Genomic DNA, 23,402 nt, shown 5'->3' with positions numbered 1-23,402 from the left:
GATAGAAAGATACATCTGCATCTAAGGAGCTGCTTCATAAAGATTTCTTTTAACCTCTATCTTCTTGAACAATATTCTGATGATTATGGAATAGTAAAACTGCAGAAAATTCCAGGACAAATCAATTCTTCAGCAGCTGTGAACAGCAGCAGGGTTAACGGCTCATTAGGGTGATTTAGAGAACACTTTAATGGAGTTGTGGTCGGAGAGGAACTACTGTACGACCACACTGGCCCAGACTGGATATTTAATAAAACAGGCCAGATCATCAAAATGATATATTACCACATTTCAAATGAAGAGATTCCCAACAACTGTTTGAGGGTGTCTTGTTGAATCATACAGTAAAAACATTAATTTTAATTTTGTTCTAAGATAGAAGTTTAGCTGGTGACACATGATGAGTGGTAAGACTAGTATTCTGTCTATTAAAGGTTTGTATGGGGCCATGGTGAAGAGGAAAAAGAACATTCAAAAGTGTGGTTCTCATAAACCTGGGGACACGCACCCTATTTTTTCCTGACAATGCTACACTATGAATAACAAATCTGTATTGAAACAGGAGTAATGTCAGCTGTTAGCAGAAGGTGGGCAGCACTGTCCTGCTTGGCTAAATAACGGAGCCAGCAGTTATGCATTGAGATACATTATGATGTATTCATTCATTACTCATTGCTCTCTTCATTAAAAATGAGTATTGGGAGAAGGTAAATTATAATGTTATCACGATGTGTTCAAAAATAATAATAGTTTTTGCAGAGAAACTTGAATAGAAACAGTTTTTATGAGATGTATTCACAGCAACAGAATGTTGAACAACACTAGTTCTAAGCAGCTTGTAATACATAATTAAAACTACAAACACCATGTGTGTTTTTATGCAAATAAGCACTATGGATGACAATAACAAAGTAAAAGTATAACATTTGGAATTATTGACGGTTTACACTGACTTTTGGACTGTTGCTATTTTTTTATGTATGTACTCTTTTCCACCCACAATTAGGCAGTAATCAAAAAGGGAATCGATAAAGAATTGGACCGCTAAGACGAATTGATAATGGAATCAATGTATCAATAAAATATTGATTCCCATCCCTACTCCAAACGTGTGTGACTGTGCTGGTAAAAACACTGTTGTTAGAATCCGCAATCATATCCCTGAGATGTGACTTCTCAAAAGTTTAAGTGGAAGACCAAGAGGCGGCAAATTAGACATACCTGAAAGCGCCATACATGACGCAATTCCCTAGAGGCATGTCCTCTTAGGCCAGAGAGTAACCAAATGAGAGGCAGCACTACTGAAAACTTTGTCCTCCAGCACAAAATGAAGGTACTTTGTAGGTCCAGAATGGGCGTGACATCCACCAATTTCTTGGGCACATGGAACTATGGGGAGACAAACCCTGTCCATGCCTCAGGGTGAGGGACCGCTGATATGGCTTCCCTCCTGAAGAGTGCAGCCATTTCCACCTCAAGGGCTATCCTCTCAGCAGGGATGGAGAGAGACAGGTCTGGACTGTGCCGCTGAAAGAAAGAGGTGGGTGGCAGGATTACGATCCGTAGTGTCCTGCTCAGCCAGGTGGAAAGAGGGACACAGAGATGTTCCCACACAGAGTGACAATCTGTGGGAGGTGGGGTGATAGGATTTGCAGGGAGAGTGAAAGACTAGTTTGTCTCAACCGTCCTCACTCTGAAGGGAATGCATGGGGGCCCCGGCAGAAAGGCCTGAGAAGCAGTTAAATACAAACAATAACCTAGCCACGTCCCGCACTCCATCCTCTGGCGAGCCTCTCACACATAGGTGCATGGGAAGACTCTAAGCGTGCGAGGCGAGCTACCGTAGTTCGCTAAGGTTTTTGCTGTACATTAGGTAAAGAAAAAAAAAATGACCTACGGAACATTTTAACCATCTGGCTCCGGGTCCGCAAAGGTGGTCATGATATCATGTGCCACTATTGGCCTCACAAGCAGAGACTGGAGCGGGAGGTCCAGCATGGCGGCGATCTCCGTTAGCAGCTGAACACCCAACATGCCGGTAACGGCCACTTGCTCGCGTATGCCTGATTTGGGCAGAGCGTAGCGTAGAATGTTGTTGAATTTCCTGCCAATGAGACATGAATAGGTAATTGGTGTTAGCTGAGCGAAACTACCCTCTGCAAGATGCGGGCCAGTTCTTGTGGGAAACACCCTAGTGTCCGTGGAGTCTGCACATGGTTCTCACCTCTGATGTCCTCATCGAGGAGGTGGCAGAGCCAAAAAGGGTGGCGGTTAGTGGAATTTGCTGAGCCAACACTGCTAACTGTACCAACATCTAACAATGCTAACACAACCATCAGAGCTAATGGGCTAAGCTTCTGCACCTGAAGGCAATGCCTTCCCGTCACCTATGGTAGGGATGACGGTGCTGCTACGTTGGTGTGTGGGCCCTTCTGGTGAAGTGGAGGCCGAGGAAGAGCGGGCATCACTCGCTGTCTTGCCCATATTTGCCTCAACCGGGGAGGAAAGAGGGACGTCCTGTGCACAAACGCTCTGTAATTAGATTAGATGTGACTTGCATAATTTGAGGCACATTCCCAACAGCCACTAATACGTCACACTGGCCTCAAGAGAAATATGCACATTATGAGCCTTTTCTTTAACAGGACCTCATTATGACTTTTAATGCGTTGAGCGCTTCAGAAGTTCTTTGTGACAGTAGCTCAAAGCCACAGCTTTACAGCACTTCTCCATCAAGCTGATACTAATGATCAGTGGAGTAGCTATGATTAATAGCCAGTTTCACTACTTGTAGTACTGCATATGGCATGAAAGACCAACTCTGATTTATGAGTAACCACTATCATGCGTGTGTTATCATCATTCTCCATTAAACAGCTCTATACTATATTGTTGAAGGTTATTTTATTCTGGGTATCGAGAAGCGGTCTGGTTCATTATTTCTCAATGGGTTGTTCATTTTTTAAAGACATTTTAAAAATAGTTTTAATTAGCATTAGTCTATCTGAGCAAGGATTGAATGGCCAAAGTACTAAATGACAGAATGCAGTTAATATTGAATTTAATCCTATTGTACATGTGGCTCAATATTGTATCTATGTATGCATGTGTTGATATTGTGAGTGCTAGTTGCTAGTAGTGCTAGTCCATGACAATGCATGCTATTAAATTGTAAAAATGCACAAATATTATTAGTATAGCACAGTTGGGAGATACTGTACATTTTTTTAAGTAAAGAATCTTTCTTGAAATTTTACAATGTAATTTTTATGTTATGATTTTACTGATTTTAACTTTTGTAGATTGTTGTAGATTATAAGTTTAACGTTTGAATGATCACAATGTAAATAAAGAAAAAAATGAAGTTTCACCAATAAACATCATCAAAAGTGAGTGACTCGAGATAAACTGATAAGTAATCTTAAACTGTAGTTCATTGCACAGTGAATAGCACACAAAAGCACAGCAGAAAGATGATTGGAAATCAAACACTATTATAAACAATTTCGTTCAACGTACAGATTGTTGTTCTTTCGAATACGTTTTTTTACAAATTAAGCTATCAAGCTCATTTTCTGCATCTTAAAAAATGAATAAATTAACAGGGATTTTGACAATCAGTCAAAAAGAAGTAAACAATTTAAAATGTTATCTTTTTACTTTGTTATTGTTATTTGCATACAAACACAAATGATTAGGAAATAAATGATTGTATTTTCTTATAAATATTTGCTTTGATTAAACATTTTTGGGGGCATTAGTAGTTTTAATTATGTATTATAAGCTGCTTAAAGCTAGTGTTAGGAAGTTAAACAGGTCATAATTCATCTCTAATATCTGTTTTATATTTCTGTGAAAACATGTCCTTAAAACAACTGGATTTATTCAAAACTAGATTACATTTGAACACATTCACGATAACGTTGTAATTTACCTTCACCCAACGCTAATGTTTACTGTTTGGAGCATGAACGCACCAATATGCGACTAAATGCAATGGTTCACAATGTAGCATTATCAGGGATCGGCGACTAGAAAGCATTAATGCCGATCACCCGATCGTGAACATCGTACATCATACAGATCACATTTATTTTTCACTTGCCCGATCGGGCAACTGCATAAGGCATTCCATGTAAATGTATCTCACTGCTTTTGAAAGTCCACATTTTTTTCCAAGCTCTGACAGGGAGTGCTTTCCTATCCCAGCATGTAACATTGCTGTCATCTGTGACTTTTCACTGTAATGTCGCAGCTTATTTCAAATCATTTAGGTGAATAATGTAACCATTTTGCCGTGTCTTTAGCTTCCTAATAACACATGTCATGAATTCATGAATTCAAATTGTTGTTTTATAGTATGGAAACCTGGTTGCGTTTTCAATTACCTGAGGGACAGCCATTGGCTCCCAGGACTTGCAAGTCAAAAGCAAAGGCTCTATCTAAGCTGCTGCATAATTTATAGGCCTCTTTAATACTGCTTGAATTAAAGTCTCTTTGTTATGAATTATATAAAGACCTCTATCTCCTAAATTCAGTAATGACCAAGTGAAAGTGGTGTTGTAGGAGTGCTTTAGGATGACTCAGTGGAATGGTATCCTGAATTTAAAGCGTCATTTGATCAATTTTCCCAAAAGGGTTGTTTCTCTGTTGTGGCAAATCCCTTCTTCTTTTTCTCCATATATTTGTAGCTCAGTTATGTTCATGTATTGACATTGGGTTTTCCAGTGATGATGTTTTAGGTAAAAGTTGGCTTGGCTTTAGTCTTAGTTTTTTTGTCATAGAACTGCCTGGTTGCTGTTGCCTATCCAGTGTGAAATAAACAGTGAAAATGATGAATAAACTGAACATCAAATGTATGCCTGTTTGATGACGGACTCTGAGCTCTGTTTTTGTGAATCAGTGGTTTCATAACACAGCAGTTATGATTGAAATATATTGAGTTATACTGCGATACTTTAAGCAAGGCAATAAATCGTGATTTTTTAAAATTTTATGTTTAGATTCCTTTGTGCAAAGAAAGAACACACAAAAATTATGATTTAAAAAAAGTTGACTTTTTTATGCAGTCACAACAGCAGCATCTGCATTTGTGTTCATCACAATCCCTGTAACATCTAACATCATAGCACTACTTTTTGTGCAATCTGAACAACTGTCTGCCACAAATCTTGTAAACTATGAACAAAACATCAATACAGAATTGGTACTGTATCACAAATAGGGCTGCAACTAACGATTATTTTAATAATCGATTAATCTGTCGATTATTTGTTCGATTAATCGATGAATCGGATAAAAAAAACTAAAAACAAAAAAGCATTAATTTCCAACCCTTTAATCAAAAACAGAGCCTCAGTGCACATTCACAGAGCAACACATCTTCACAAAGTGCACAAACAGGTTGCTTGAACATCCCTGAGCTGTTAAAGTCATTATTTAAAAAAATAAATGGACTAATATCAGGAGTGGGGTTCAGCGGGTTTACCCAGACACGCGCCGATCCATCAGTGAACGGCTTTCAGGCCGATAAGCCACGCCCCCTCTCCGGGGCGTCCAGCGCGATGCACGCGAATGAACACAAATAGTCCCCGGAGATACCGGCCGCGTTCATCGCGTTCATCGCGTTTGGTGTTCACTCACACACCCCAAACCCGGTGAAGAGGTCCCCGGCGATCGCGACCAAACGCGATGAAACGCGACCAAACGCGATCGCCGGCGCGAATGACGCGAAAATAATACAAATCGTGTAAATCAACTTCCAGTGTTGTCATGGCAACGTCTATACGCCGGTCAGCGTCAGCTACAGAACCGGAGTCCTGTTCCGTTATTCCTGCTGCTGTGAACACTCAAACATCTCCGCCACTTATTGAGCGGCGTAATAATCGCCGACACAACGAATCGATAATGAAATTCGTTGCCAACTCTTTTAATAATCGATTTTTATCGATTTTATCGATTCGTTGTTGCAGCCCTAATCACAAAGTATAATATCTCAATCCTCAAGTGTATCGATATTTTCTTACACCTCTAGTTGGAAACAGATGTTTAGGGCTGGTGTCAGTCATGACCTTAAAATGCCTCTGTTTCCTGTTTCATAAGCACTGTGCTCTGTGCTACAGCTCTCTGACAGTTTAATGATGGAGAGAACAGTCTGGGGCCGATCTGCCGCAACAGCTTGTCACTAGAGGAATCTGAGGTCCCTGCGTGGGAGGTGCCGAATCAACCCAAGTGAAAACAGTAGCACATTAGATTAGATTAACTAAGGAGAGACACATTTGGTGTCCATATTGCTTTGGGTCTAGGAGATTATTGCTTGGTGTACAAAAGGTTAAGTGGAATTAGGCAGAGCCAGGCCAAATGGCAAAGACAACTGTGTTTTCAGCCAAGGTACCGGCGGTATATGGCAATGTCAGTTGTCTGTCCACTACTTTGGTCCAGGACTACTATCGGTTGGATTGCCATGACACTTTGTACAGTCATGGTTCCCAGATAATGAATGCCAATGTCTTGATTGATCCTCTGGATTTGTATTAGTGTCACCAGCAGGATTACTTATTTGGTTTTGACTAGCATATCTCAACAGGGATTAGCACTGAGAGATTTCCATAATTCATATTCCCCAGTGGATGAATCCTAATGACTTTGGGGATCTCCAGACAGTTTTCACTTCTGCTTTCACGTCTGTAACATGAATCTGGTATTCATAGTTTCCAGATCATGTCTTCGTGACTTGGTGATCCCCTGACTTTTCACCTCAGTGTTACCAGCATGTTGACATTTTTGATTCAGGGGAAAATGTTGTAATGGGATTTGGTACAGATATTTGTGTTCTCCACAGTAATAACTTTGGTGTTTCGCTGACTTCTCATCTAGTGGCATCATCTGGTCAACATTGAAATTTGCATAAGTAATGCCATTCCCATCAGCCTCACTGGTGGGCAGACATTAGCATATAACTCGTAGCATTGCTGTGCCTAAGTACAACCTCACAGAGCTGCTTGTGTGGCTGTGAATTCTTCAATATCCACAATACACTTTTGAATAGGAACAGCTAACCCACACACAAAAAAGGACACAAAATAGACACAGAACGTGACTGTGCTGATCTGGGCTTTAGCACAATTTAGTGATCTTTGATCTGTGTCATTTGATTCTGAATGACAGACCTTTTCTTTCACACAGTCAAGATGAAGAGGAGCCGCCATAAGCAACACATCCTGCGTGCGTGCTGCACAAAGGCTCAACGTGTACTATGGACTGGAGTGTCCTTAGGTTTATAGTACTTTTGGTCAGAATCGGTTGGTGTCATGGATGAGGTTAAAATCGAATCCTAATTTGTTCTCCTTTAAACTTGTCAGTCTTTCGTGTCAAGACAGGAGCTGCGCCTTGTGGAGCTGGTGATCAGAATTCCGTATGTGAGCCGTCCTCAGTTGAAAGGTGACCAACTGGAAAGGCCAGTAGTCCAGTTCGTCTATGTGGGGATTTGTCTAGCGTTCCCAACGTAACACCCTACCCAATGAATTAAAACTGACCTTTTACAGCTGCTGGGCACTCGCTGCTGTGACCTCCCTTTCACCCCTGCACTCCTCCCCTCCCATTGTCTGATCTGTTTTTTTTTCCAATTCCATTTTATTTGTACAACCCAATATCACAAATCAATTTTCCTCAGGGGGCTTTAACATCCTTTGTCTGCATCGGATGAGGAAAAACTCCCCCAAAAAAACCTTTTAACAGGGAGCAAAAAGGAAGAAACTAAAATTCAAAAATTCAAATAATATCATCAGCTCTCTTAACCCCCCCCCCCCCCCCCCCCCCAGCCTCGGGCGTCCAGCTCCATGCAGCCGGCTACAGCTGATTTGCTGTCGGCCCGTCAGAGTCAAAGACAGATGGTAAACAGTGTTGACTAGGTGTGAGAAACAAGCTGGCATCCTGCTAATTTGATCGTCACCGCGAGGCACTCTGCACCGCTCCCTCTATGACTTCTCTGTCCCGTGCTCCTCCTTCACCAAAGTGGCAATACGACTTCAGCAATGAGCTCACGGTGCTGTGCTGAAGGAGCCTGGCTGTAACAATGTCAACAACAGCTGCACTGATCAGATATTGATGATTGAATTGTGCAGAGAACATCCTGTCGGTTTACAATGTTGATGCCTCTCCTTATTTAATTACACCAGGTGGAAATTAATAATTTTCCCTGCATCTCGTTTAGAAGAGATTCAACCTCTTGCAATTACATTGTTGTGTCTGACAGTAAAATACATTATCTTAATGAATTGATCGGCAAGGAGAGGGACATGTTGAGTCAGTGAGCAGCGGTTGCTCTTTGGAGAGCTGCACTTCACACTCAGCAGGACTTACCTTGCTTCCCCTGCGGTGCTGCGGAGTGATACACACTCAAAGGACAAGGAGAAGGTGATGCTGGGTCTTCTTTTTGTAGTTTTGGTCATCAATCCTTTTTCCTTGTTCCACTTAATCGCTAAGTTCTGGGAATGCAGTGGCATTGTTAGGGCTGTACCCGAATCAGGATTTTTGAAAATTCAAAAATATTATGTTATATTAGGTTATAAGTTTTTTTTTTTTTTAATAGAGACAATCCGAAAAAAATCTATTGGCATGAGTTTCAGTGAAGATTTCGACCACATTAACATAGTTAGCCACCGTTTCGTAATGAACCAAAAATATTTTCTCAAAGGGTTGAGTCAGTACAGTCTGCCCGGCGGATTTAATTCGGCGGGTCAGGGACGACTGCTCTGAGACTCTAGCCCCCGCCCAGCTCATTTCCTCTGTGGCCGTGCACCTCAGACGGCTCTAGGTTGGCCTGGCAATCCAAAGTTGAGTGATTTTCACTGACGATGTTAACTCACATGCCCTCACCCAGTTGCCTAGTGTCAGCCGGTCAACCGGTGTTAATTTCGCTAACAAAAACTAGACAGATTGTGTTCGTCAACAACCTTTCTTTTCCCGATGAGAAGAAGATAAGGTGATGACGAGACTGACAACATTAAACACTAACTGCGACTGAATCAACATGCAATTGTTGACAAAAAAGACTTGAACAAAATGTATAAATCTCTCCATATTTCTGTCGAGAAAAAGAGGTAACCTGGGCCCGTCACATCAAGACTACAGTAGCGGCACACAGTGAGCAGTCAGGAGGCCTCGGACTAACTGACTTACTCAAGTTTAAGTTGACATTGACAACAACCAGGCTTGGGAGAAAGTGACACTCTGGCTGGAATAGATTGACTGAAATGTTCAGTATAATCTGATGCCTAAAGAAGGCTGAAATGTGTTTGTGTCTGAAAAACGTTTTCATTGACTAAAAACAATACCTAAATAGTTACGTGTTCTTAAGATGAAAGATGAGCTTTGACTTTCAGTCAACTAAAGCTGGACTAAAAACACAGGACGAGGTGATAAAAACAAACAAGGAGGACATTTGACACAGCACATTGATCAACAAAGAACAGTTCAAACACTCCACGGTGGGGACCGCTGGTTAAGATTATTTGGCTAAATTCTTGGCTTGTCTGGTCTGACTGTTCCTGCCCTGTCACACATTAGTTTGGTAAATACAATGTTATCAGGACCGATAGAAATGGTGGCCAAAACCGCAAGATTGATTAATAACCAGTTGTAGTCCTTGCGGAGCTGTGCATTATGCAGCAACAATAGCATAAACTCCCACGATTACGGACTTTACACCAACAATAAAGTTAGGGTCTGAGGTCATATCTCGACAACGGATGCAACTAAATACTTATTTTCCGCCATAATGATGCATTGTTGAGACATATAAGGGAAATAAACACAAACATTTCTATTTTTTTCTTTATCTGCTCATTTCACACTGCTAGAGCTCGACAATTCAGTCTCAAACTGAAAATGCAGAGTTGAACAATGAAACAACTGGGAATGAACGCTTCCTGAGCGAAAATAAATCAAAGATAAGAGTTGTTTTCTTTCCCAGGCTGCTGCTGCTGCTATAGCACCTCCTCGTGCTGCTGCTGATGTTGTCGACGATGCTTCTGTTTCTTCACAGAAGTTAGGGTGATCAATCATTTACAGCAGCGGTGCACCCTTACTAAAGCAGGCAGTGGGCCCAACATTTGCATAAGCTGATAGAGCTCTCAAAGCCGCTCATTTATGTTGTTTGTCCTGTAGAATCTGAAGCTGCTCTCAAACTGATTTCAAGACTGAGGAGGAGAGCGTCGGTAGTGAATCATTTATATTCCTAGACATAGACATTGCCCCCTGACATGTTTTATCCTCCTCCAGTCAGTCTGTGGCCTCCGAGCTGCAGTACCTCACAGCCGAGGTCATGCCATGTCCTGAAGAGGTGAGGCTAAAATGCTGAAGATTAAAAGAAAGTCTGCAACTTAAAGGTCATCCTGTTGTCATCACAAGTAACATCAGCACAGAAAGGCCAAAGGTGTGCTTGAGGTTCATCAGCGAAATGCACCAGCTGGTCACTAACTTTGTCCAACTGCTGTTTGGTGCTCGGCAGTACACTGCTGACAGCAGGGCTGATGAAAATAGTGTGAGGTGAACAAGAAGTTGCAGGCCTTAAAACCAAAACAATTTACAAGCTTTCACGGCACATGGTGTTGCACGCCGTTACCTGGTGGGGGGGAACCGGCTCTCATGTCAACCAAATCCACGTTTATGCAGAAATCAAAGTATTTTCTCTGATTTAGAGACCCACACCCGCGTGGACATTTCACTCTACCGCTACTAGTCCCTGTAGGTTGCTTTTTCAAAATTGTGTATTGCATTGCTGTTTGAGTGTACGAATGACTTTGAAGTTGCAGGATCTGAGATTAGGAGCATTTTCTAATGTCGACGGGAAGCCGGCAGCCCATCGCTAACGGAGCTAACAAAGCTAACAGCACTAACAGTGCAATCTACAGCGGAAGTGCTGACAGAGCTAACAGTGTCTACCTGAGGGGGGGGGGGTGTCAAGAATGTGAAATAGAGGTCCTTTCATGACTAGAGAGTCTGCTTTCAGTTATTGCAAACATTTCCATGCAACGCTGCCCTGTATATCCTTTAGAGCATTGGTTGTGTACATAGTCAGTGTACCTGACGCATACGTAAGCCAGTATATCTCCAGCCTCAGGCGGAGGACGGAGGCTACAATTATAACTTGAAAGCGTCTGCTCTCGACAGCGGCAGCAACAGAGTCGCAGCACAGAGCAGCAAGAGTTATGACGTGCCAGGAGATTTGGCGTCAAGGACAGGAGCAGGCGGCTGTGTTCCAGTTGCAGTGCGGAGCTGATCGCGGCTACTCCAGAACAAATGCTTTTGATCCAACCAGAAACGCTGCTGTCGCAAACGTCGCACGACATGAACACGAGTCTCCTGGGTGAAAGTCGTAAATCGTGAAAGTAGGTCACTCGCTCTTCCTTTTGCTGAGCGTAGCACGTTATTCTACGTCACTAGCTCTGAGCATAGCATATTCACGCGGATGGGTTTATGTCGCAGAGCGACGTTGTGATAGCATACGAATCGACTGAAGAAAATGGCGTGTCAATCACTCGCCATTTTGGTGAAACCAGGGTGCCGCCTGGTTTCACCAAAATGGCGAGTGATTGACACGCCATTCTTCAGTCTTCCAACGTTGAAGATGAAAGCGAGGGCTCTACAGACGGTCTTCAATCAACATCTTTGCTTCGAAAATGTACTGTGTAATTGGCAACACTGGTGATGTCATTTATTGTCCTCGCCCTGGCTTTCCTACAATTAGCTGAATGACACTTAAACACCTCCTAGAGCTGAGGGGATCTGAAGAGTTGGTGATAATTCTCTGTCACTACAATCGACTCCTTTCAGATGATGCTCCGCGGACAGAAGAAGAGGGGAGATGAAATGATGATGAGATGTAGATTATCCATCCCCAGGGGGAGGGGGTGGAGTTATTTTTTATCATCTGCGGTTTTTACTAAAATATATGAGCACATCATGAACAAAAGAAGAGATCCATGTGGTTACTTCTGTTGTGTTGGTGTGTTTGTGTGTGAGAGCAGAGCTGAAGATGTACGCGTCTCCTCCATTCATTGAAGCCGGTGAGGACAGGTTGCTGTGGTGAAACGTCATGCAGGAGAAACACCTCGCCTTTCCAGGGTTGCACGCAGGCTTCTGTGCATACCTGCAAATAGCCTTCCTTCCGAGAGAGTGTTTTGTGCCAGTGGGCACATTCTCACACCTCAACGAGCAGAGCCAGGAAGAGTTTGAGCATGCTGACATTTTTTGCACTTCAATCTGTCTTGAAAAGGACCAAGGTTTGGCACGTCTCACTCTCTAGGCCACAGGGCAATCTATACTGTTTGGTGACAGAAAAGTGCCACAGTGTTGTTCAGGTTATCGCTTTTTTTACTTCAAAAGGGTCCAAAAAATTGTACAGCTTGACTGTATTCCACGATGCCAGTTGGACTTTATTTTTGTTGTAATGCCTGTATTTCTGTAAAAAGATAATTCCTGTATTTCTTCAGTGAAGGGTAAATTATATGTACAGATGCAATTGATTAGATTGTTTTCTGTACCATTTGACATAATGAAGTGGAAAATAGAGCCTAATATAAAAGAATACAGCAATTATCATGAAAGAGTCCTACAACGTTGTTTTTATAAATTAATTAATTTCTTCTTCATTTTTGCAGGGGGACATTATGATTTATAATGACCTTATTTATGTTAGTTTTTCAAATAGGACGTTAACTAAAAAAATGGATGCGTACTGTGTCCCATCTGTGCGATGAAAAGTATTTCATTCTTCACAAAGAAATGATGTTTTAGAGACATTTTCAAAGTTTGAAGCACATTTCGAGGATTATCCGGAGAGCATCGTGAGTCACAATCATTTTGGCCGTGATGACGGTCACACATTCTTTAGTTGCTTTCAGTGATAAAGCTGCTAAAGTGATACAAGTGAAAACAAATAATTTAAAAGTAAACTTTCAAATTCCTTAATTTCACACATTTGTCTTTGACTTGAAGACTATGCTGTGATATTTTATTTTTTGTGTAATTTTTATTGCACCTGTAGCTCCTAGCAGAAAACAACATGTTTGAGGCACCGACCCACGTAACGCACCATTTATGTATTTATGAAAGTGCGTCGCAGTGTGTCTCGTGTGCACTGCCTCAACTACCAGCCGTGTGCGCTTGTGAAGATGTGTTGGTCCCATTTAGTTTAAAAGAACATTTCAAAGTTTCATTTTTAATGAGAAATAGAACAGACCACAACAACAGTCAGCATCAGCTTATAAAAGCTCTTTCCTCCTGGCCAATGTGTCTGCTCTCAGCAAAGAATATTCTTTCTAAAGTTTTCTTTTTAAAACCTACACGACTGCAGTTCTCATCTGTGCTGCTCCTAATGAGCCTGCGTAAGTGAGAATGCGTCGAGCCGGACTGCATCCAAATATGAAATGTGAGCCCCCTGATGGTAGCGGGGGCTGAATTAGTAATAGAAAGCAGAGATGGCTCGGCTGTGTCTGTGGAGAAGGGCAACGAAAGCTCTCAGCAGCCGTCGCTCTCTGAATCCCCAACATTCTCCGACGCACGGCAACAAGTTCATTACGCGTTAATGAACTTCCAGGAAAAAAAACAACTTTGTTCTGTCATTGTTATTTATTCATCATCCTAAAGTATAATTTCTGCTTGTAAGTTTTAGTGCAATGTTTGATATGAAATGTTTTTTTCTCACTCATTGCTGCTCAGCGTCTGTCACTAACTGAAATGCATGAGGTGATGAAATATTGATTGACAACGATGAAGGTACACCATGAGATTATTGTTTACTTGCTCTATTACATCTCGCTCGGTTTGCCTCAGCTCCCTGCAGACTTACAAAGCAAGGTTGCGTGATAGCTGGCCGTTTTTTTCTTCTTTTTTTTGCAGATGGTAAATCTTGTAGACACAACTTTGATATCGATTTCCTTTTTTAGCATTTTTTTTTTTTTTTGAGGTCCTGTTGGTCAGACCTGCAGATTTGACCTCATTCCAGAGATTCAACTTACCCAAACATCAGGTGTTCTGACACATGTTGACCTTTGGTCCTGAAAATAAAAAAATGCAGGCTTTTCTTTGTGTTTTAACCGGTCAACATTGCGTGTTCACATCGTCCGGAGCGGTAACCATGTCCGTGTTTGTCTCTTTCTCCAGATGAAGTCAACAGAGGTGGACCAAGGGCTTTTCACAGACAGCTACTGCAAAGTGTGCAGCGCTCAGCTCATCTCCGAATCCCAGAGGGTCGCCCATTACGAGGTGAAGACGCCCCCCCCCCCCTTGCATTACCTCACATGACTCTGATACACTGCATTCTTTTGTCAATAATGAAAGGCCTAAGTTCATGCTGTTCTGGCTCTGTCCCCCCGAGCCCAGAGACACTTGGCTGAACTACACACCTGAGCCCTGCAGCTGACATGCTGTTATTAAAACACACGGCACACCTGAGTTTACCCCGCTCTTTATTGTCATCAGACCTCAGTCGAGAGCTGCAATAGAAATGAAGACATAATAGCGTCAGAACTGAATTGATCTAAACATAATATATCATTCAAGTGGTATGCATGCGTCGTTTGTGAAACACAGATGTTAAAGGCTTTTTTTAACATTGATAAATCATTGCCATTTACATTGTGTGTCTTGGTGCAACGGATCATACAACTCACGGTTCAGATCGTAGTCACGGATCAGCACAAAAGTAAAAAGGGAGCAGACTTTTAGAGATCCCTGATCATGTTTTTCTTTGCCGCCGATACTAATTGTAATCATTGGTGATCCACATTGGCAGATACAGATCCCTTTGTTGTTTGATTATACAGCTGGTCTACAAGGCTGCAGACTTATTTGCCACCTTCCCAAACATCATTTCAACAGCTCTGAAGTCAGTGTAAACCATCAACTATATATTATCCTTTTACCTAATTCGTTGTCCATTAGCCAGGTTACTAGCTCTCTTCCTGTCATTTTTAACTCGGATTGGTTGTTTACAATGTAACATTATCAGTGATAGGCGACTAGAAAAACAAATGATGTCATACTTTACTGAACATTGGCGGATAACGATGTCAGTAAAACTTTATTTCACACTCTGATGGTTAACGTTAATGTGTAATTAATGAGGAGGGATCAGTACGGATCACAGATCGACAACGATCCCTTACTCCACTAATTATGTGATACCATGCTGCCATATCTCTATTGTCTTGCAAATAACCTGTTTCACAGCTCCGCTGTGAGGACGGCACTTCTGGAGAGCTGTCTGCGGCCCTGGAGGCAGAGATCGGCTGGCTGCGTGTTGAACACATAGCATGCGATCTCTGAATGTGGAGGTGGTTTTAAAGTCATCTCTGTGTTCTTTTTTTTTTTTGGGCTATTTTTTGTGTTTGACCGAGTATATTAATGTCCTTTGGTTTGTCATATCTGAAGCTTTACGTGTGCTTGATTCGCTAGCCATTACTGTTTTAACGATACTCGGAGGGTTGCGCTTTGGTTCGCTGATTTGCTTCAGCTGCTTCATTCATGCTTCACAAGGCCTGGCTCGCTAATGAGCTGTTCTCTACCGCTGTCCGATCTTATTTAGGGGGCAATTACAATCTCACCCATCACTGCTACTCACTACCACTCTGCCGAAATACTAATGCCTATATACGCCGTTTGCTGCCACAGCTCCATCCTCCACTCCAGCCTCCCCTTGTGTGCTAAGTTTGTGGGGAATTAGTTCTCTCAACAGAATCCTAATTGCTGCTTGGGTTCTTTGAGAGCTCCTTAAAAGAGCTGTTTTGTTTTTTTCAACAAATCCACCGTTCAATAAACCTGTGACAACACCGGTGTTACCGTTTACCGGACATTTTTAGAAGAAACAATATTTGCCGGTGACGCTCGATACCTTAATTCAGAGCTCTCACACGTTGGAATGTGTTTCTGGCTTTTCTGGTCTAGCTTTTTGCTGCGGGTGCAAATTTGTAGTAGAGCAGCGCAGACGGCTGCCTCGCCGTGGTGCGTCTGGTGGAATAGGCGATGTTTGTGGTCCCCATTTGTGATCCCAGCTGTGCCTGGTAGAATCGCTCTCGTTGGTGTGCCCTTTCTCCTGAAGGTGTGTGTGTGTGTGTGTGTGTGTGTGTGTGTGTGTGTAGATAAGAGGTGCTGCCTCCAGATGCTGCCACCTTCATCAGATAAAGTTTCCACATCGCCTCGTTGTCGTTATCAGATCCACCATTAGCATTGGGTTTAAATCTGAAATATTGCCAAGTAGGTGCTTTTGCTGCTTCCTCCGGGGTGAGGAAGCAGCAAGACCTGACCAGTACATCAGCCCCCCCCCCCCCCCCCCCCCCCCCCCCCCCCCCTCATTGTCTCGTCAGTCGACTCTCCTTCTCTCCTCACGCGTTGAGCGGAAATCGGACTCCGGCTGCTCTGTCCTCTGTGTGAAGAGGAACTGTGAGTTTATGATTGTAGCGTCCTTTGTCAGACTAAGAACATACGATCAGAGGTTCGATCCCTGGCCCTAGTGTCCTTTGGCAAGATACTGAGCCGCTGCTAGTGAAAGCTGTCCCATCTGTGTGTGCGCAATGATTTGATTAGAACCTGATGTCCAGGTGGCAACTTGTATGGCAGCCTCTTTGACCGGTCGGAAGGCGACAAAGGTGCTATATATAAATGCAAGAGTGCATTTATCGTTTAACGTAATTAGCGGCTGTCTGAGCCCTGTCTAACACCGGTACCGGAGACTACCGCGGCGAGCCTAGTATGGCACCCGGTAGAATTCTCCTTCTGGAAGGTGTGTGTGAGTCTAGATACTCTGATCAGCTGCCTCAAGGACAGTGTGAGCAAAGCTTCCTTCCTCCTGCCTGGAGGCAGTCAGGTAGGGACCTTTCTTCTCTGCAGATGCCGCCTCTCAATCACTGTCACTCTGAGTCTGGCTGCACTCCTGCCACTGTTTGACATCTGCAGTAACAGCAGTTGAAAGGACTCATATGAACACTGGGTCCACTCTTTAGTATTGGCAGAGGCTAGTTTTAGTTTTTTTTTTACACCAGGAGAAAATAATTTGTTGCCTCGAGTCCGTTTAGCATTTTTATTGATTTTCTATTATTGTTGCTAACAGAGAGCAGGTCGCTGCGGAGGTGAAATCTCATCAAAGGGACTTTTTTTAAGTTTGCCTTCCTTTTGTCCTTGAGTCAACTTTTCTTCTGGAACTCTTAACAAGTCAAACTGTATTTCCTGCAGCGTGTTGTGCTCACCGTGGTGATGTGGAGCGCTATTTAAAGTAGTACTAACTGTCCAAGGGCGGCAGGAGACAGGAAGTGACTGCACCAATCCGAATCAAATATTCATTTTGTTATTGTGTGGGGAATGCTGAATGCAGCAGTTGGCTTGTTGCCTCGTGGAGATGGAGCATATTTGGATTCTCTTTTAGCACAGTTCGGGTCTAATGCGTCGTGACATGTTTGGGTCACGGTGACGACGGCAAGAACAAAAAAAACAAACGGATGGAGATAAAGGATGTGCTCACGTTACTTTCCTCCAGAGGTTGTTTTGCACTTCTAAGGAGAAGATGATTCAGTTTTATATGCATAGATTGGTCTATAATTATTCCTTTTGTGCTGTGCTTGAAGATTCACTCTCTGAAGTGTTAACAACAAAACCGGACTGCGCTGTCGATTATTGAGAGTGTGATATAATATAAAATATGTATGAAATAGTCTTTGAATTTTATATCTGAATGTAGGGCTGCAACTAACGATTATTTTAATAATCGATTAATCTGTCGATTATTTGTTCGATTAATCGATGAATCGGATAAAAAAAAACAAAAAAGCATTCATTTCCAACCCTTTAATCAGAAACAGAGCCTCAGTGCACATTCACAGAGCAACACATCTTCACAAAGTGCACAAACAGGTTGCTTGAACATCCCTGAGCTGTTAAAGTCATTAATTTAAAAAATAAGTGGACTAATATCAGGAGTGGGGTTCAGCGGGTTTACCCAGACACGCGCTGATCCATCAGTGAACGGCTTTCAGGCCGATAAGCCACGCCCCCTCCCGTCCAGCGCGATGCACGCGAATGAACACAAATAGTCCCCGGAGATACCGGCCGCGTTCATCGCCGGCGATCGCGACCAAACGCGATCGCCGGCGCGAATGACGCGAAAATAATACAACTCGCGTAAATCAACTTCCGGTGTTGTCATGGCAACGTCTATACGCCGGTCAGCGTCAGCTACAGAACCGGAGTCCTGTTCCGTTATTCCTGCTGCTGTGAACACTCAAACATCTCCGCCACTTATTGAGCGGCGTAATAATCGCGACACAACGAATCGATAATGAAATTCGTTGCCAACTCTTTTAATAATCGATTTTTATAGATTTTATCGATTCGTTGTTGCAGCCCTATCTGAATGATTATCAGTGGTTAGTCCAGGGATTCAGCACAGCACCAGAACAAAAAAATGAACCCATTTGTTTTGGAGTAACTCAGAATAATGAGTAGTTAAAGCCACCATGGCTGAGCAGACAGAAACGATGAAAGAAAGAGTGTACGTACAGTAAAGGCCTCAGTATGCTTCTAACCAAACGCTTGCTGGATTGCTTCACAGTGCCTGAAACCTGCTTTCAATTCTCCATATTTTTTTTGTATTTCTGTGAAACCCACCGCACATATCGATCGGCACGGTGTGGTGAGGTGTGCACCGTTCACACCATTTCTGTCGGCCTAATGTGAATGTAGGATACGCACAGCGTTGATATTTGCAGAGTAAACCTTCTGTCAGTCTCCTTCAGGAAGCACCGAGCTCAGCAATGCGGGGAGTCGGGAGAGACGATCATAATTTCCTCCCTTGAGGAAGCTGGCCCGTAGAGCATTCTCGAGGGGAAGTGAGGCTTCTGTGTGAGCAGCAGTAGCAGCGGCTGCCAATCTTCTTTTTTACTTCATTGACTCCATCCTTCTGGTTAGTGCCAACCAAATCCTGGAACCCACCATTTATTTTTTTGCAGACTGCTCGTTCCCACCCGCAGCAACGGTAAAACCGCCTGCTCCGACAAGAACCCGAACCCTATGCCGTCCCCTAAAGCAGAACGATGCACACACACACACACACACACACACACACACACACACACACTGCCTCGCTTTATAATATCCGACGTCTCTTATTAAAACAATGTCATTTTTAATGTACCAATACCAATAAAATAAGCTATCGTACCGCTTTAAGAGCAAGGTATTGGCATGCCTTTCTAGTATTGGTACTGTGCATCACTACCTCCGTGGAAAGGTTGCATTGGAGACATCTTGCAATGACAATAGTAGCAGAATCCTTTCTGAACTAGCTCCAAGGCTTTGCTTCATTAATACAAATCATACCATCATGCAAAAGTGACACTTGGGATGCAGACAGTAGAAGTCTTTGAGGGGGGGCATTGGGATCAGGTATGAACACTTTGGAGTTTAGATGTACAAACTATAGTTTGAAGCATACGGAGGTCTTCAGGGTGGCATTGGAACAGTGCCTCCCACGCCGGGTTATTGACATGTGATCGGAAACATTCAAGATCAGCTAGCATGTAGCACTAAAAGTGGTGCCAACAGTAGCATGATGTCGATGTATCAACACAGAATATCACTGGCTGGAAGTAGCACTGAGCTGTCACTTTATCTGGATGAGGCTGGAAAGGGGAATTACTGGAAAGGAAATGAAAGTGAAATCTTCTTTGAGTAAAAAAAAGATTAATATGGTGTTATAATTTGCAAAATCAGAATGAAATGTTTTTTAGAGGCATCAGTTGAACTTTTTTGGACAAAACGTTCGTCTAACTCACACTATAACGTGGTGATCAGTGATCTAGTCGAGTTAAAGCCTTCCTCGGGTGACAGAAGAGACAGGAGATGTAATTGATCTTTAAACCTTCTTTTCAACCCGTCAAAGGCAGCGCTCCTTTGCAGAGCGTCTCTGGTTCGCAGTTCAAAGACTTGCGTGGCTCATGTTAATTTATGCGTCCGTCTCTCTTTTTGCACGTGCGCTGGATTGGGTGCGCTGCAGTATCTCCTGACAGGGCGCTCTGCTACGAGCCTCTTTTAAATCCCTGCATGTTGCGTCACAGAGCAAACAGAATGACCTGGGAACGAGGTGTGGGAGTAATATGTTTCTGTGCTGCTTGAACAGGTTCTTTGTTCTTTGTCAGTTCTTTAAAGCAACTGAATCTACAATGCGCGTTTCTTGTATTTAAGTCAAAAGCCCGCTAGTGAATTATTCATTGTCGCTGGGTGGAGCTTGGGTATTGGGAAATGTAGGTGCCTGATATGTATCTTTGTTTCTATGTGCAATTTATATTTATATTATATACACAAACAACTGTGTTGAAAGCAGCAATTTCAATCAAAAACCAAGATATTGCAGTTTTTCTCCAGAAGTGAAAAAGTTGTGATGAAAGCTGCTCATTGATACTTCCAGAGAAAATAGACTGTTTTCAGATAAGCACAGTGAGTGAACTGCAAACTGTGTGCTGTAAAGAGGATATTGCGTCTGTCATTCCTGCCGGCAGAGTTACAGACGCTGTGGACGAGGCTCTGCAATGACGGTACAGTCAGTGCATTCAAAAGGTCGGCGTACATTAGGCTCCGCGACCCCAACATAGAATCACCAAAGGTTTTCATGTTCACAAACACAGTTGTGCTCGAAAGACTTTTCTCAGTAGGTAATAACATCACAAGGTACTTTGAAAAAGATGACATTGCCCAACACCGGTCCTTATTCCAAAAGCAAATACATCACAACATACGTTTTTTTAAATTAAGGTAAAAAAAATAAAGCTTTGTTATGCCCAATTAGGAGAACACCACTGGTTCATCCATTGCAGCCTCCAGTATCCCACATCAGACTTGACTTGAGAAAGCACTATTACAACATCTTAATGGAGGCATAACTATGTGCACTAGTTAGCTAGCGTTGTCTTGTCTGTTTTATATTACCTGTTGCTGTTACCTCCTGCTGGTGAGAGTGAACCAAACAACGTTAAAAAGCCCAGTAGAGATGAAGGAAACTCAGAGTGAGACCATAATAATTCTATGACACCGCATTCTGTCACATGAGTGATTTAACATAGTGATTTAATCTATCGTTTATAAAGAATATTGATGAGTGCAGCTTTAAAGGGCATCTCCATCTCAAGATCTCACACAGAATAAATCCAACTAGAATAAAGTATTGCAGCTTACCAGCCACAGGAAAAGACAAACGTCAACTGAAATCTGTTTTCCTTGAGCTATGAGAAGCCCACAAGGGAAATATAGAGTATTAGTGTCCAGGTCTGTGAAGTTGAGTTATTTAGAAGAGTGGGAACCCAGACACTGTGTAAAGGTACATTTCAGAAGCAGTAGTACGGTGCCCGTTTGGAGCGGGCTGATTGTTCGGCCCCCTGAAGTGCTACCGGCAGCTTTTGACTCCGGGGAAGTGAAGAAGAGTCCGGTCGTAACGTTGATGTATCCAGCTGTCATGGACTGAGTGGGTAGACCACAGAGGCACAGGTGTGTTTTGGGAAAAAAAATGTTTCTTGTTTTATTTTAGAAAATAGGTGACAAAAAATTCTTCTTGCAATAATAGTGGGCCCATAAAGCACCAACAGAAGAGAGAGGAGATTCTGACTGGGACATGGGGGAAACATAAAGCGCCCGATCAGGCCGTTCACAAACCCAGGGGGACAGACGAAGACAAACCGTTTACACAAACTACAATAAATGTCTCTACAGCGCTACCTCATATTAACTTGGGAAAGATAATGAAACCACAATATCACAAACACTGTTTCACAAAATAAACATGAACTAGAAAACACTGCCCCTCCCCCCATGGGTTACAGCTCATGGAACCACAAGAAAAACGGGACTCAATAGCACGACCCAGACAACAGGATAAAGGTGTTGGTAAAACAGTCTCTCCTCGGCAGATGAGGTTCGGTACACGGTAAGAACAGGCAAACAAACCAGACAGGGACCAGACAGGGACCAGACAGGGACCAGACAGGGATCAGACAGGGACCAGACAGGGACCAGACAGGGACCAGACAGGGATCAGACAGGGACCAGACAGGGACCAGACAGGGACCAGACAGGGATCAGACAGGGATCAGACAGGGACCAGACAGGGACCAGACAGGGATCAGACAGGGACCAGACAGGGACCAGACAGGGACCAGACAGGCAAAAACATGGGCGATGAAAAAACAGGCAGAGATCAGAAAAACCAGGAACATGAAGACTGGAACGCCTGACACAGAGGACGAAGATGAGCTGGCACAGAGACAGGGGAACACAGGGTGTAGATACACTGGGGAGGTGTGGTGATGAGACACAGGTGGATCCAATCAGGGGCGGGGAAGACAATCACACAAAGGCAGGAAGCGACGTTGTCTGAAACGAGAGGAGAGGTGAAGTAACACAAAATAAAACAACAAGATAAGGAAACATGACTTAAGAGGCGGGTTGAGACATGATGCAGGAGGAACATGGTGCAGTCTGTGAGCACTCTTAAGCAGGTCTGATGGGGGGGGGGGGGGATCTCAGGGGGTTCGAGACCCCTTGATTGACACTTTAGAGGCCATGAAAGACTCAATAGCAGAATTTAAATCAAAAGACAATTATTTGTCACTAAAATATCTTTTTGCAAAAGCTTGCTAATAATCCCGAGCAGTTTTTCGTTATTCAAACTGCAAAACATTTATTAAAAAATATGAATAGCGAGCGCTAGAGAAAATGTGTCGTAAATGATACAGTCAACCAGAGCGGGTGTTGGGTGACAAAGAAAGTAAACTAAATGTGTGCACTCTAAATAGATGACTCTGTCCCAGAGTGCTGATGAAACCGTATGTATCTCCGGTTATTTATCAGCTTATATGTGTTATTTTGTGTTTAAGTATACTAAACTCAACGAAGTACATTAAACAAATGAAGTGTCAATGGTTCAGTATGTGGCCACACCAGCATCCAGCAGTAAAAGTCAACTGCAGTCAACGAGTCGTGGCCTGTAAAGGTCCGCTGCGGAAAACGTCCTCGACTCAGTCTGCAGAGCACCTGAAGCCCCGCCCCCGCCCCTGCTGCTGCGCAGAGCGCCACTAGCTTGTTTATTCAGTTTATTAATATTTAACTTGCAAGACTTCGTCACTGCACGTCCTGGGATCCCAAGCAATACACCCGCCAAGTGTGAAGTAGATGGGATGAATGGTTCCCCAGATATGCAGAGTATGCACACACACACACGCACACACACACACACACACACACACACACACACACACACACACACACACACACACACACACACACACACACACACACACACACACACACACACACACACACACAGGGATTTCTTCTGTTGTAGTTCGATGCACTATACGCCA

The 23,402-nt window shown here is 43.1% G+C and overlaps 1 protein-coding gene across 1 annotated transcript in view; it reads left to right on the top strand.

Moving 5' to 3' along the window:
- Positions 1 to 23,402, top strand: part of LOC306697015 (zinc finger matrin-type protein 4-like) — a gene marked incomplete at its 3' end in the record, with an annotated part of 113,103 nt that overhangs the window by 8,382 nt on the left and 81,319 nt on the right. Inside the window, exon 2 of the mRNA XM_079160753.1 lies at positions 14,167 to 14,268. Coding sequence (XP_079016879.1) covers positions 14,167 to 14,268 — 102 coding nt within the window. The remainder of the gene's footprint in view (positions 1 to 14,166; positions 14,269 to 23,402) is intronic.

This window comes from Pholis gunnellus, assembly GCF_910591455.1.
Source record: "Pholis gunnellus genome assembly, chromosome: 6".
NCBI lineage: Eukaryota > Metazoa > Chordata > Actinopteri > Perciformes > Pholidae > Pholis > Pholis gunnellus.
The sequence above is the reverse complement of the archived record's forward strand: the minus strand, read 5'-3'. Positions and strand labels throughout refer to the sequence as shown.